This window comes from Echiichthys vipera (genome assembly GCF_963691815.1).
Source record: "Echiichthys vipera genome assembly, chromosome: 7".
In the NCBI taxonomy this organism is placed as follows: domain Eukaryota; kingdom Metazoa; phylum Chordata; class Actinopteri; order Perciformes; family Trachinidae; genus Echiichthys; species Echiichthys vipera.
Window position 1 is genome coordinate 27,988,447 of NC_139832.1, and position 15,292 is coordinate 28,003,738.

At 41.9% G+C, this 15,292-nt stretch overlaps 1 protein-coding gene across 2 annotated transcripts in view; it reads left to right on the plus strand.

Annotated features, from left to right (window-relative positions):
• The window catches only part of wt1a (WT1 transcription factor a), a gene marked incomplete at both ends in the record, with an annotated part of 24,019 nt that extends 10,753 nt beyond the window's left edge, over positions 1 to 13,266 (plus strand). The window contains 6 exons of one of the 2 annotated variants that reach the window (XM_083916214.1): positions 1,215 to 1,298; positions 6,816 to 6,915; positions 10,901 to 11,045; positions 12,138 to 12,227; positions 12,703 to 12,795; positions 13,145 to 13,266. In XM_083916214.1, coding sequence (XP_083772340.1) covers positions 1,215 to 1,298; positions 6,816 to 6,915; positions 10,901 to 11,045; positions 12,138 to 12,227; positions 12,703 to 12,795; positions 13,145 to 13,266 — 634 coding nt within the window. The remainder of the gene's footprint in view (positions 1 to 1,214; positions 1,299 to 6,815; positions 6,916 to 10,900; positions 11,046 to 12,137; positions 12,228 to 12,702; positions 12,796 to 13,144) is intronic. The other variant, XM_083916215.1, reaches the window with a different exon arrangement.
• Positions 13,267 to 15,292: the final 2,026 nt, after the last annotated feature.

Below are 15,292 nucleotides of genomic sequence, written 5' to 3' on the forward strand. Positions count from 1 at the left end.
TTTTTTTAAAAAAAATAATGTTCCCTACTTACTTACTGCACTTCTCACATGCTTCATATCTTAGGACATGATATGGTTTTATCTAGGATTTTTTTGTTGATAATGTTACCATAGTTACACTCTTTTTGTTCATCCATGGTAACTATCATTCCTCATGGGGAATTACCAGTTTGGTGTTCCGTTTTTTTTAAAGTTATGTCTGCTGCTGGCCTCCTGTGAACCAGGTTGGTTTCCCAGGAGAAGTACTGTAACACACATTGGGAGAAACTCTCAGTCAGAGGGCTTTCCTTGAATGAATGTAGGCGGACTCAGTGATGGGCTCCATCAGTCAGCAAGAGAGAAGAAAAGCGGACACTTATTTATTTGAACATGTCATGAATCATTACTTTAAATCTTGTGCTCTGACTCCATTCCAACAATACTTCAGCAGGAATACCATGTGTGCTCTGCTGGCTGCGTACCCCTCCTGTACTATAGAATAATAGCTGTGTAATGAGCAGGGTACCAGGCACCACATCTACCCCGTTCAGACTGCTGCGAGCCCGCAGGTGGTGTGATAGAGGGGCTGTGGCGTTAGGGGGTGAGAGCTATAAATCCAGTGTGTTTGTGTGTGTGTGTGTGTGTGTGTGTGTGTGTGTGTGTGTGTGTGTGTGTGTGTGTGTGTGTGTGTGTGTGTGTGTGTGTGTGTGTGTGTGTGTATGTGTGTGTGTGTGTGTGTGTGTGTGTGTGTATGTGTGTGTGTGTGTGTGTGTGTGTGTGAGTATGTGTGTGTGTGTGTGTGTGTGTGTGTGTGTGTGTGTGTGTGTGTGTTTTCAGCAGTGTATTTAATCACACAGCAAGCCTGAATAATGAATGTGGAGTCTGCTGTGTTTAATAAAAAGGTGGCTGTTATGGGATAATTTAGCTTTCTTAGGGTCACATTTTTTAACCTCAGCTCCAACTTTGTGTGTGTGTGTGTGTGTGTGTGTGTGTGTGTGTGTGTGTGTGTGTGTGTGTGTGTGTGTGTGTGTGTGTGTGTGTGTGTGTGTGTGTGTGTGTGTGTGTGTGTGTGTGTGTTTATGTGTGTGTGTGTGTGTTAGTGTGTGTGTGTTGGCATTTTTCATTAGAGTGCTTCTATGAGGACAACAAAGCACAGCCACGCAAATGGATACACACAGTCAACTCTGCTAACTGAGCTCATGAGCTTTTCTTCTACGTGTGTCTTCCCTCCACAGCGGAGAAAATGTATATCAAATGACCTCTCAGTTGGAGTGTGTGGCATGGAACCCTGTCAATACACTGGCATCCACCATAAAGAGGTAGGACCATTGCTCTCTTCAAATAGCAGCAGTCAGTGAACTTTATGTTGAGTAAGAAACATGAAGAGCAGGTTATAAGTGAGTATGAACAGGCTGATTGTTTTGGACCAGCGATGGCAGTGTCAGTTCATAACACAGTGTTTATTATAGTTTGGTACATGAGGTCATTCAGCATGTTTCAAAACCAGGTTCGATGGACATAATCCTATTTCACACTCCTGGCTCGGTCAGCAGATAAATGGAAAAATCGACCAAAATAAACACTGAAGTAAACTTTAAGCAGAAGTTGTCTTTGTAATAAACTGAGCAAATTGTACAGGGGACTTGAGCAAGCATGAAAAAGGAGAAATTGTTTGATTAGTTATGAACAAATGAATGGGCAAATCTATTAGACCAAAGCCCTTTTCACAATCCCCAGAGAGTGCAGTGTTCGTTACAGCTCCTAATATAAGTTCAAAGGTAAAAGACCTTTATGTAAAGTGAATGCAAACTCATGCAAGTAGACCAGTGCAGCTGGCAGCGTGATGTCTGTCAGTTATGAATATTCCCATCCATCCATCCATCCATCTTCAACCGCTTGTCCCTATCGGGGTCGCGGGGGGCTGGACAGACCATTCACACTCACATTCACACCTACGGGTGATTTAGAGTCATCAATGAACCTAACACCTGCATGTCTTTGGACTGTGGGAGGAAACCGGAGAACCCGGAGAAAACCCACGCAGACACGGGGAGGACATGCAAACTCCACACAGAAGGCTCCGCGCTGGGATTCGATCCTTTTGCTGTGAGGTGACAGTGCTAACCACCACACCGCCATGAATATTTAAACTTTAGTTTAAAAAAAAAAAGTGTGATTCTACCATTATATCAGTGGTTCCAAAACATTTTCAGACCCAAAAGAGAAATTTGTTATCTCCCAGAGACCCTAACTTACCAAAATACATCATGAATTCATCGAGAGTGAGGGAATCATAGAATTTAACGTTTGTGAGAAGAGAGAGGTAAACAGCCCCACCACAGCATCTGACCAGAACAGACCAGTGGGGCAAACATTAGCTCTCTTCTTCTATTTTAAGTAGAAAAATGAATTAGCATATCATAGCATTTTACTCTGCTGATTGCGGACTTTTTGTGTCCCGACCTTAACTTTGGGAAACACTGCATTATATTATTAAAGATATGTTATTTGATGGTACATGCTTCAGACTATGAGAGATATCTTACTTTGCACCAGCATGTTAGATTTATTGACCGTAGATTGTATGGACAGTATTTTTGTATGGTATGGCTCCACCGCCCGATCTCTACTGCGCAGACTCCTGACCCGGAATTATAGTAATAGTGGCGCCTGTATCTGGGATATTTTGGCTCCATTTTTATACAGTTGGAGCCACGTCGTGCATCTTTATACAGTCGATTATACTGACAACAAACCACCATTCTGCCTATGGTGAATAAACATAATTCACTGGATTAAATTAAATATATAAAATATATATATATATATATTAGAAACCAGTTAGAAAGGGTCACTGTACTAATAGAGTTAAAAACAGTCTGTAGTGTAGTATGAACTGTACTTTATGTCATTGTGACCTGCTGCACGCTGAGCAGCATCTGTGTCGGATGACGAATACCTTCTACCCTGAGCCAACGGGCATTCATCATGGTTAACAGAGGAACGTGTGTGTGTGTGTGTGTGTGTGTGTGTGTGTGTGTGTGTGTATGTGTGTGTGTGTGTGTGTGTGTGTGTGTGTGTGTGTGTGTGTGTGTGCAGAGGGGTGGTTGTGAGGATGAACGTCTCTGTTGTGAGGCTCATTAAATCAGATATCAGAGCGTTGTTGATTTTATGTCAGTAAGTGACTGAAAAGACAAGAGACAGGCCGTCGTGTTTTCCTTTCCATGAGCATTAAAAAAAGGTCTTAAGAGAAGGTTGATACGGTGTTCCAGTGGCCTTGGTCTGCTCTGACTGTGGTGGTGTTTCTCTTTGTACTTTCTCTGTCAATGAGGGGAAGAGGGAGAAGGGAAGGGAGGTGTGAGGGAGTAGTAAGGATGAGGAGGAAGAGGAGGGAGTCAGTCTAGGACAGGGAGATAAGGAGGGGCGGGGAGAGGAGGAGGAGATGAGGAAAAGGAAGCGTAGGGGAGTTCCACTTAGAGAGGACCAGCCCGTTCCCAGTGTTCCCGGTGTTCCCAGTGTTCCCAGTGTTCCCAGTGTTCACGTTAAAACCCTGAACCACTCATCACCTGCAGAAGAGGGGGTTCTGTGGACAGTGTGACACTGTAGGTAATCTAATAAATCTGTACTTCCTGACTGTTGTAGGTTAGGACATTTTATTATATTATATTAAAAATTATTATTAGAATCCCTGGTAACCCCCCCCCCCCACACACACACACACACACACACACACACACACACAAAAAGTATGAATGAACATAAGTAAAGTAGCATTCAGTATGATTAACACCATGCTGCCGCTGACGTAGTCTCAGTGTCTCTCCTGTCCTTGGAGGTAGGCAGACAAAGAGCACCTTATGAGTGCTCAGCCGTATACTTCCCACTGCAACAGCACAGGATGAGAACTCCCATCCTCCCCGTTTGGTTAGACACACTAAAATATAACATTTTTAACATGGACAAGAGCTTTCTGTTTCTCTGCGTGTTATCAAAAGAAGATAGGAGCTGCAACACTGGCAGCTGTGTCAAACAGAGGCGGCTTTGGTCTGCTCTTTAAGTCAGAGGGAGATACTAAAAGCTGTTTGTGTCCTACTGGGAGTGTTGCTGTAATAGCTGATGAAGGATCCGTCTCATTGATGAATGATCTGATCAACAGGAAACTTTTCTGTAATAATTACTTAATATTAAGATTTTTAGTTTAGATTTATTCTTTATGTAATGTTTCAAGCCAAATGTTACCTGGTTGTACTGCTTTTCTCTGTTTTTTTATCATTGGTAATTGAATATCTTTGAGTTTTGGACTGTTAGTCAGAAAAGCAAGCAGTTTGAAATTTTCAAAAGATTTATTTTTAATGAAAAAATAAATATAGATAATAACCATTAGGAAAAGTCTTTGGTTTGTCAAAAATGCCAGTGAAATTTTGATGTGATGGCCTGCACATATTTAGTTGACAGGTCTACAGCCATGCTAGCAGTCGGAACTGCTAGCATGCTAACATGCTTACACTGACAATGCTAACATGCGGATGTTTAGCAGGTAGACTGGTGTTTACTGTAGCTGTTTTTCAAATCCCTCTGTCAGTACACTTACATGCACAATGTGTTCACTGAATACTCACTGGGTAATGCACACATTTCAACAGGGGAGTTTTGTCTCCAATCACACACGGCCGGCACTTAGCCTACTTCTTCTTCTGCTACTTTTTCATGGTGAACTGCAAACAGATGGAGCATGACCACCACCTGTTGTCTGTTTTCTCACTATCCGACGACAGTATAGTGGTGGTTAGTCAATAAAACACATGTATAACACGCTATAAATTTTTGTTCCCTGTAGCTTTGGCTACGTAGCAAAGATGGCGTCCATTCAGGGTGAGTAGTGTCCAGCGTTATTAGTGCAGCATCTGGGTACTCGCAGTGCACTGCTTTTTGCTGTACTTCATCAGTGTGTATATCCAAGTATAACTGTGGAAGTATGTGATTTGAGACACATGCTGTGCAGTAAGTGTGCTGACATTCGTGCATTCGTGTGTGTCCTATGTGCTGACACGATCAGTGCACTCAATTTCCCCAGTAAGTGCTCTCAAATCACACACTGCTGCTGAGCACTTGGAAATGGCGATCGTATTTCTTCTTCTGTTTTTTTCCAAAAGCATTTCCAACAACTCTTCTGACTCAGCACACCGCCAAAAATCCTTGTGATCCTCTTTTTACATTTATAAAGTGAACCTCCGCTCCGTTGCGCTGTTGTTGTTGTTTGAATTAAGTCTTGCTTCTTCCGCTACGTAGACAAAATGGCGGCAATTGAGGGGGTTGAGTGTCCAATTGATCCGTACTCAGCGGTTTGGCCGTTTTTGAGTGTGCGACTGGATAAATGCAGCACACTGCATTTTACCGACTTCCAGCGTGAACGCACTTTCACCTTCAAAAAAGCCAGTTTGAAGGGGGAAGTGTGTGATTTGGGACACAACAACAGCACCAAGTTAGTTTAGCATGATAACATGCTGACATTTGTTAAATGGCACTTAACACAAAGTAGTCTACGGTTGACGATAATAGGAATGTCATTAGTTCGGTAGTTATTTTGTCATGAATAAAAGTACTGGACAAATGAATAAAACAAAATGGTGCTGGATCAAAAGTTAAAGGATCACCATCAATTACTACAATTTATCCTGAGGCAAACATGGGTGTGTGTAAACAGAGGCATACACACACAACCACAGGCTTCAGTGGGCGAAACTACAAATGATTGGTCTGTGTTTTCCATTAGGGGCTGAGCAGTACTGCATGTGACAAGGTGAACAGGTTTGAATAATGATACCTTCATGACCCTTTACCTTCGGTCAAACAGCAGTTTATGCTCTGTAGGCTATATCTGCCAGTGTTACACTGTATGGATTTATGCCACTGAATTATATTATTGCATCTTGTTATATGATGTTTCTCTGCTTTACATCCATCCTACTGTATGTGACAGCCGTCCGCATGGAAACCTTTTTACCTTTCTGTGATTGTAAAAGGATTTAGTGGCACAGAATTTTCCGTTTTGATATTTTGGAAGCAGAACATTTTTGATGGAATAGTTGTCTACTCTTGTTCTCCAGCTGGCTTTTGATACATCTCTCTGTGTCAAGGTGTTGAACTATGAAGTAATGATTTTCTCACTTTTGAAATTGTAATCCGTAAGAATAGAGATACGTTGTTTCTAGCGGCTGCTTTTGCGTTTAGATTTAACTGCAGGCGAGCCTCTGGGACCTCATCTCCCAGAGTTCCTTTGGAAAGTGAACATTGTCGACTGTATGATGTCAGTAGATTGGCAGCTCTCACCTCCGCAATGCTGCGTGATGCCTTCACATACTGCATAATTCTGTTGATCCTCCATTGTGAGTCAGCAGTGATGCATTGTTACTGCACCGGTCAGAAACATCACAGCGAGCCTGACGCTAAACTCAGACTTGAGCGTTCAGTTTCATTGCACTTTTACTCGTTGGAAGTTGGAAGTTCCCGATATCCGAGTAAAATTGAACGCAGCATAATCAGCAGTGACCAGCTCCACCTGGGCAGACCAAGCGCTGCTGACTGACGTGAAAAACACCCCATTACCCTTGAGGGGCATTTGAATATAGCGAATGTCGACACAGACACAAAGATTGTATTTCTCAGCAAAGCAGCAAATAAGTGCTTTCTTTAGTGGGTCATGTGATCAATCCCCATTGTTTTGACTCACTCTTTGAAAGATAGTTACCTAAATGAAAATTTTACGGATTATAACTTTAGCTAAACTAACTGTTATTTCACTTTTTAATCACTCTTTTCTCTTTCTGTGTTGGCAGCCATGCAACAGGCTACGACAGTGACCCCAACACCCCCATGTTGTACAGCTGCAGCACACAGTACCGCATACACACACATGGAGTCTTCAGGGGCATACAGGTAGGACTCTGCTACTACTTCGTCTCTGTATTTCACTTCTGTTTTCATTGTCAAGAAGTCACTGTGAGGTCACACTGACCTTCTGTCTGCTGTCCTGTACCTGTTTGGTGCTTTTTGTTATACACACAACTGACTTCTTCTGTAATGGTCGCTTGCAAAAAGAGAAACCTAACAAACATGGGAGGAAAATCACAAAGATAGAAAAAAAGTACATAAATTGGACATATTTTAGAGTGAAGGAGATGAGTGGTGGAGAGCCTGATGCAATGACCAGGCTATGTGAAGAGGAAATACTGATATGTAGCAGAGGAGAATTACACACACACACACAGACACACACACACAGACACACACACACACACACACACACACACACACACACACACACACACACACACACACACACACACACACACACACACACACACACACACACACACACACATAGATATTTCTTATAAGGCAGCTCTAAAGGCCAAGAGGAATCTTTTTCCACAAATCCATTAGCAGTGGAGAAACACACACGCACGCACACACACGCGCACACACTGGTTAAAGATACAGTTTCCATCCGAGGATCAGCATGTTAATAAATCATTAGATCTTAATTATTGTCTGTCAGCAGCTCTAAAGGACAGGGAGCAGAGATTCTCCAGACCTGCTCTTAGTCCACAGCAGGACTTTTAGAAATCTTTCTTTCCATTTGGGGCCTGTTTCATCATTCACCGTGCTCCTTTTCTTCATTTGCTCCTTTTTTCTGTCTTCTCTTCATGGATTGCACAAAACACACATAAGAGATCTGGCCCGGTGTGAAATAATTGACAAACTTGTATGCCTTTTATAATGGAATTTAAGAGCTGCTAAAATGTGAGAGAACAGATTGAGGAGCAAAGTGATGCTCTGCTCCATTTTCATTCCAGGGATCTCACTAACTCTCAGTCAGTGCCCATGGAAATACAGATAACAGCCGTGGGATTTCACTCCTCATCAATTTTGCTCTGTGACCAGCAAAAGCAGTTTGTTGAAAACTGAATCCTATGAACAAGAATCATGTAACCAATGACTCTGACTCAGCTTTGTTGATCTCTATTTAAACTAACTAGCAGCACCTGACGTTACTCTTGATTACTGCAGTTAGGCATGCTGGATCATTTTCAGGTACTTTAGTCTGGAGCCCCACAGGGTTTAAGAATTACACATAAATACATTATAGAACAATTTGTTATATAATTCAAATTATTATTTAAATTCTACAGTTTTATGTTATTGTTATTTTCACAATAATGGAACTTTTTTTTTCATTGTAGAAATTTTCATTGCAGAATTTCCCTTTTCATTTTTTTAAAATGTCAATTTTCCTTATTATACTTATATTTCATGTGGTTTTTTTATGTCATAGTGTCTCTTTTCATTACCTATCACCACCCTGACACCTTTCAGCCAATCACATGCTCCCTCCCCAGCTGCTATTAAGGTACGGTCACACATGCGTGGATGCAGTGACCATCGCCTGCTGAGGCGAGACTGTCATGGTTATAATACTGAGCGTGATAAAAAGGTTTAGGTTAAAGCAGGAGCTTATGGCTGAAACTTGTAATAATTCAGGGCAAGACTTGGTTAAAAAGATAGTTGATTGATGATTTTTCATATGTTGATATAGCCAACCATTAGGAAGAGTGATAAAAAAACGGAATAATAATTTGTTGTTTTCCTGAGTTAAAAATGTTAAAATGATAATTGATCATCTGTACCGTACCAACACTTATGGATGAAAATAGTTTTAAATCACTTTTTGTTTACAGCCTTTTACGTACATTTTATCAAAATTCACCTGCATGAGTTGTGTTTGGAACCTCAGTTGTATTTTTATTTTCTCTGTCAAATCTGTGGCGACAGTGATTGATTGTTGGTGCCGGCTGGTCAGACATGGTTAGACACGGCGACAATCAACGTCTCCTCCATCTTGGCTTCTGTGAAAAACTACAGCCAAACAGTGTTTACTACACACACTGCCTTGCTGTTGGTTGAGGCTGCGACTTCACCGGTTCACTAAAGTAGAACGCCACATAAATGTGCAAATGTTTTATCCGCCCCTTCTCTCACATTAGATGTTAATTTCTCCTGTGTGTGACCGTGCCTTAGTATTTTACAACATCAAAGTGCATTGCCAGTGTTAACAGTGTGAGCTAACTCTTTAATTCAGGGTAACCTTTGCTGCATTTTGACTCTTGATCCGACACATCTCTGTGAATAGCAAAACGTACTCATTCTCTGTGAGTCACTGTAGCGTCAAGTCCTGCCGTGGCTGACAGAAGCAGCTACACAGCAGTACAAAAGTGAGCACGCATAAAATGAAAAACACCTACACTCAAACTGAGACTCCGCGATTAAGAGACTAAAATGGGCGCCAGAGAGTCTAGCTTCATCTCAGTGGAGATAACTTGTTCTACAGGGACAGTGAGGTGATGCAAAGTAGCAACATAGATGATGCCACCTGCTAGCTCCACCGGGGGGGTCATCCCTATATTCCTATGTTCCCCGGTCGCATAAGCACTTTCTGTAAAAGGGTCCGATGTTCCCCGGTCACACAAAGCGGGGAACATAGGACCCGGGGAACATAGGTACGCTCCCCTCCGCGATTAAGTCTGGGAAGTTTTCCTGCAGTAAGATACCTGTTATCACTATAATGCAGCTATCTATGCAGTGGTTAGTGATCATCTACAGCTTCATGTTGTCCAGCTTGTTGAGAGCGGGTTTTGGTGACAAAGACGTTGGGTACAGCAGGTTTAAGCTGGGCTGCTCTTAGCCTAGCCTGCATGCCGTCCTGTGTGTCCCCGTGCACTACACAGAGCGAGTAATCTCCACCGGGATGGAGCTAGACTCTCTGTCTCTCTCTCCCTGTCCATCACAACAGTCTCTTAAACGCAGAATCTTAGTTATATTTTGAGGACATTGCAGGTTTATTGAGTGTCTAACTACACAATCCTGAACAGTGTCCTCTAAATCATGAAATTTTTTCACACGGTGAAATGCTGCCCCCTATATGTTGGAGCATGTGGCAGGTACACATGGCACCTTTAAACTGGTGGTTAACGTCGTGAATTCAGACAAAAACTATTACTTCTAAACAGTCTCTGCTTAGGTTTAGGCAACAAAATGGCATGGTTAGGTTTAGGTTAAAAAGAGTATGTCTGTCATGTAATTAAGTTTCACTTCGACATGGGACACGAACAATCGAAATTGTGGCTTGTTTTACTACATCATGTGACTTCTGGTGCTCTGGCTCTAAACTAATATAATATTGAGTTGAAGTTTGGTAAATCTCATACAAACATAAAAGGGTACCAGAAACATTTGATAACAGACCTGCAGAAACACTCAATACAGAGTTTTTTTTCTGCCGACAGGGCTGACTAGATTGGCAAACACTGAAAAAATGAAAAGATTATTCTAAGATTTACTAATCAGATGAACGTATGTAGAAAATGTCCTGTTGTTCGCCTGCAGCAGTGTCAGCAGTGAGCAGCAGGCTGTAATGGGGTGCTGTGGAAGCGGGTCTGTTTAAGAGCCGTGACTAACTGCTCCCTCTGGGCTGCAGTCACTCTGGGGTCATTTTACTGCTAATTCCCATCTAATGAATATATGAGCATTTTATTGTAATGATCCCCATGAGCCAGACACATCACATGCATTTATTTACACACAAGACAGATTTAATTGCCTGTTGTCTAAATTACATTTTACTGGTTCAATTATTGATGTCCTGGGAGAGTCTTTGTTAATTTTGCCTTGAGTGGCTTGGCTTTAAATGATGAGTGTGTGTGTGTGTGTGTGTGTGTGTGTGTGTGTGTGTGTGTGTGTGTGTGTGTGTGTGTGTGTGTGTGTGTGTGTGTGTGTGTGTGTGTGTGTGTGTGTGTGTGTGTGTGTGTGTGTGTGTGTGTGTGTGTGTGTGTGTGTGTGTGTGTGTGTGTGTGTGTGTTTGCAGGACGTGCGGCGGGTGCCCAGCATCGCTCCAGCCATAGTGCGGTCAGAGAGCAGCGAGAAGCGTCCGTTCATGTGTGCCTACCCAGGATGCAACAAACGTTACTTCAAGCTGTCTCATCTGCAGATGCACAGTCGCAAACACACAGGTGAAACCAACAAAAACAGGAAAATATGCTGTAGTATTACACTTCCAGACACATCCTAGACAGTTACTGTAGCCAATCTCTTCCTACTTCACTCAAAGGTTAAAGGTTGAAGATGTAGAATAATTTTTAAAAACTACATTTAAAAAAATAAGAATACACCCACGGGGCATTTTGAGGGGTACAGAATGAAAGTTTTGCTCTTCCTTAAAAAAATAGATTTAGTCTGAATTAATATTTTTAAAATGTTTTGACGGGTTTGACAATGACTTTCTGTCTCGTTCTGTTTCCATGGTAGCAGCCAATAGCGTTGGGCTTTGCTGGTTGCCACGTTTGTCTGTTGTTGCTACAAGAAAATAATCATGTTGAGTTGAGAGCTAGCTAATGGATTACACAGCACTCAAACAAAGACTTCTAGCTGAAGACTGGTTAATGTTAATTACTGTTGTAAATTAATAAATTAGTCCAAATTACTCTTACATTTGACTCGGCAACGAACCTGGCAACAAGATGGCTGGAATTATTTTTTGTTGTTGCGACTACGATCTTGAGACACTAGATGGCACTGTTTGGCTCATTCTCCATATTCAACCTTTAACTCAGTTAAGTGACGTATCCACTGGACCAAATATCTTTGTCTCTTGTTGGGAGAAAATACATCCATGGTTACGAGATTGGTTTATTAGTCGACTGTCACAATGAAGAGCCAGTGCAGCAGCAGCAGCAGCAGCAGCGAGCTGCTTAATTCAGGTTACCTCTGCAATACTGTGATTCTAAAGATGTTCCTGAGAGAGGGCAGAGTATTTCTTCCTCTCGCGCTGCAGGACTCAGCTTACGCTTCATATTCAGTTCATGTAAAATACTAAGAAAAACAGCAAAAAGCCACATCTGAGAAGCTGGAACCAGAAGAGTTTTGGCATTCACCACCTAAGTGTGTCAGCCCTACATATATTTTATCACTATTGTCCAACATCCGCATGGAGAACCGTGCTGTCACCTGATTTTTCTGTGAGTGTGTGATTTCTGTGACAACTTCAGGGATAAAGAAGTGATGAGATGATTTGAAATTAAATCCTACTTAACTGTCCTCTCCAGGGGAGAAACCGTACCAGTGTGAGTTCACAGACTGTGGCCGGAGGTTTTCTCGCTCTGACCAGCTCAAAAGACACCAGAGGAGACACACAGGTTTGATCCGTTTTCTCAACCTGTCTCGCTCTCTTTATTTTATCTTTCCCCTTTCACTTCGCTGTATTTGCTCTCTCCACTCACTGCTCTCCTCTCCTGTTTGCATGACAGCCATTTTATGGATAATGCAGTCTTTTGCGATGCACAGTTCGCATTTTTTGTACAGTGGAGAACTCCTTCACTCCCTCAGATGAAGTTGCTAAAGGCTGGTCGAACTTTGGAATGGCTTCCCTGCAAACCTCTGCTCTACTGTATTTTTCTATCTCCCTCTCTGTGTTTGTGTGTGTGTGTGTGTGTGTGTGTGTGTGTGTGTGTGTGTGTGTGTGTGTGTGTGTGTGTGTGTGTGTGTGTGTGTGTGTGTGTGTGTGTGTGTGTGTTTGTGTGTGTGTGCGTGTGTTGTTGAACTTGTGTTTTCTGTGTGTGTGTGTGTGTGTGTGTGTTTGTGTGTGTGCATGCATACTGTACATGTGTTTAGGAGTTAAACCCTTCCAATGCGAGACGTGTCAGAGAAAGTTCTCTCGGTCTGACCACCTTAAGACACACACCCGGACTCATACAGGTAAAACAAGTGCGTAAACTTTTATTTTTCCATTTCTTCTTTATCCATTTGATATGAATGTATATAGTATACAGTTGCATACAGTAAATTAGAATGTCAACATATATAATACTTGTTTTATATGCATTATGTACTAGATACAGTACCATATAAAGTCCATTTAATCTTTTCATCAGCATAATATTCTAATTTTTCTCTCATTTTCCTCTTTCTTTTCACTGTGATGCCACCTGGCTTGCATCCTTTCTAAATCCTACTCTCTCCACCTCTTGTCATTACCATCCTCTCTACCTCTCCTTCCTCCACCCACCTTCTGTCTCTTCCAACCCGTCCCCCGTCTATCCCTGCTCTCTGTCAGGCGAGAAGCCGTTTAACTGCCGGTGGCCCAACTGTCAGAAGAAGTTTGCCCGGAGCGACGAGTTGGTGCGACACCACAACATGCACCAGAGGAACCTCACCAAGCTCCAGCTGGCCATCTGAGTCTGTTGTCAGCCCCTATCCCAGTTTTCAGTGTAAACATCTGGGTTACATCTGCTTATATTTTCTCTGGTTAATCCAAACCTGGTGACCCCCATCGCATCCAATAAACTATTCTGTGAGTGAACCAGCAGAGTCCTAATGGTTCCCTTAAAACAGTTAATAGTAGTTGTACATCATTTTAATTTAAAGAAGGAGACACCACCGTCTACACTCTGGGTCAAAAGAGTCTGACACATTCAAACACGTGTGGCTTGGAAACAGTCTCTATTCATCCAGGTTGTGGAATTAGAAATTCCTTTTTTAGGTTATTGCCAAGAAATCCCATTAAAGGACCAAAACCAAGAATATGTTTATATTCAGACAAACATTAGCACTTTGCGAAAACCAAACCCCCCCTCATTCAGTTGAATTAATGAATTCAAACTTCACCCGCACAGCCCTTGCATCTTTTTTTCAACACGCTGTTTCTGGTCTGAACACTGAATTTGTCCCTAATGAAGGTCACATACAAAATATTGTATGTTTAAAAGGGTTCAATCATATCCTGGAAGAGCAGGGCGCTGTTAGCAAATGTTAATGTCAAACAGGTGAAAACAGTGAATTTGATTGGGACTATTTTCAACTGCATATATGCTGCAGTATATGGGGTTGACTTAAAATAAATGACAGTGCCCACGCTCACTGGAACATGGAAGTAACATGTTATCCAATACAAATGTCTGGCTTGTTGATATGACAGATCTTGAACCTCTATGGCAGGGGCCAGCAACCTTGGCCCCGGGTGCCACCAGTGACACGTGGAAGCTTAACCAATGGCACATTAACCATAGCAACAAGTGTGCAAATTATGTAGCGCTTTGTAGTTTGACTGACTTTTTCCTAATGAAGCTTCATGAAGCATTTTCTTTATTTTATGAAGCCACTAGATGGAGCTCTTGGTTTAAAGAAAAAAGGCTATAGGACTGGTAATTTGTTGTGCTTTCAACCTTTTGTTGGACAGTGAGTGTCGTCAGGGTTCAGAAAATAAAGAAAATACTTCATATAGCTTCATGAAGCTTTGTTTGGACATCACTTCTTTCCCCCTTCTACATTCACAAAGACCCGCCCAACTCTGCCTCTGATTGGCTAGTACTGATTGTCATCTTCACAGAATTTGGCACAGGTGTGTGTGTGTGTGGGGGGGGGTAACACTTCCAGAGCGGGCTTGAAGGACGTTTATATGGCACACTGATTTACAAGAACCTGTAAAAGTGGCACTTCGTATCAAAAAGGTTGCTGACTCCTGGTCTATGGCGTTGAGGTCTGTGACTTGTTAGAATTCATTCATTGTCGGTTTTGGTCTTTTCATGGGACTTACCTATAACTAAAGTACAATATATCACAGATTATCTCTTAAAAAGGATTGAATTATCGTTTTATAAAGTCAGCCAGAACAACTGAAAAGAGCATGACTTAACTTAAGTGTCTGTTTACCTGTACATTTAAAAATGCTGTGTTGGAGAGGTGTAAATATGAAAATGTACACGCTACGATCTACTGTACTTTTCAGAAGATGCCATTGCCTAGAGTGAATGTTGGTGCTTGGACGTCAAACAAAAATGTTTCAATCTTAACTCTGATGTAATATTTTATTCATCCCCGTGCAGTTATTGACAGTTTTCTTGGCACCGTGTGTACAGTGAGGTCAAAGGTCAGCTACGTATACGCCCCTACAGCTTAGCACCTTTTTAGCTGTAAATATCTCGTAGGATGAACTACTTTGGGAAGGCTTATTTATTATCTGTTTGTGCTTTCACTGTAATGATTTAAAGGGAGGGAGGTGTCATTCAGTCTCTTTGTCCGTGCTCGTGCACACAATAGTGCTCTCTGCCCTTAAAGGTTTCACAGATAATGCTAAGTTTGATTTAAAGACATCAAATTAAGTGGAAACACCATATGCAGTGTTTGCAATTGCAACATTGCAAACACAAATGTGCTTTTATTGTTGTATTTAAAAAAAGTTCAACTTGTTTTGTTTTTGAGTAAT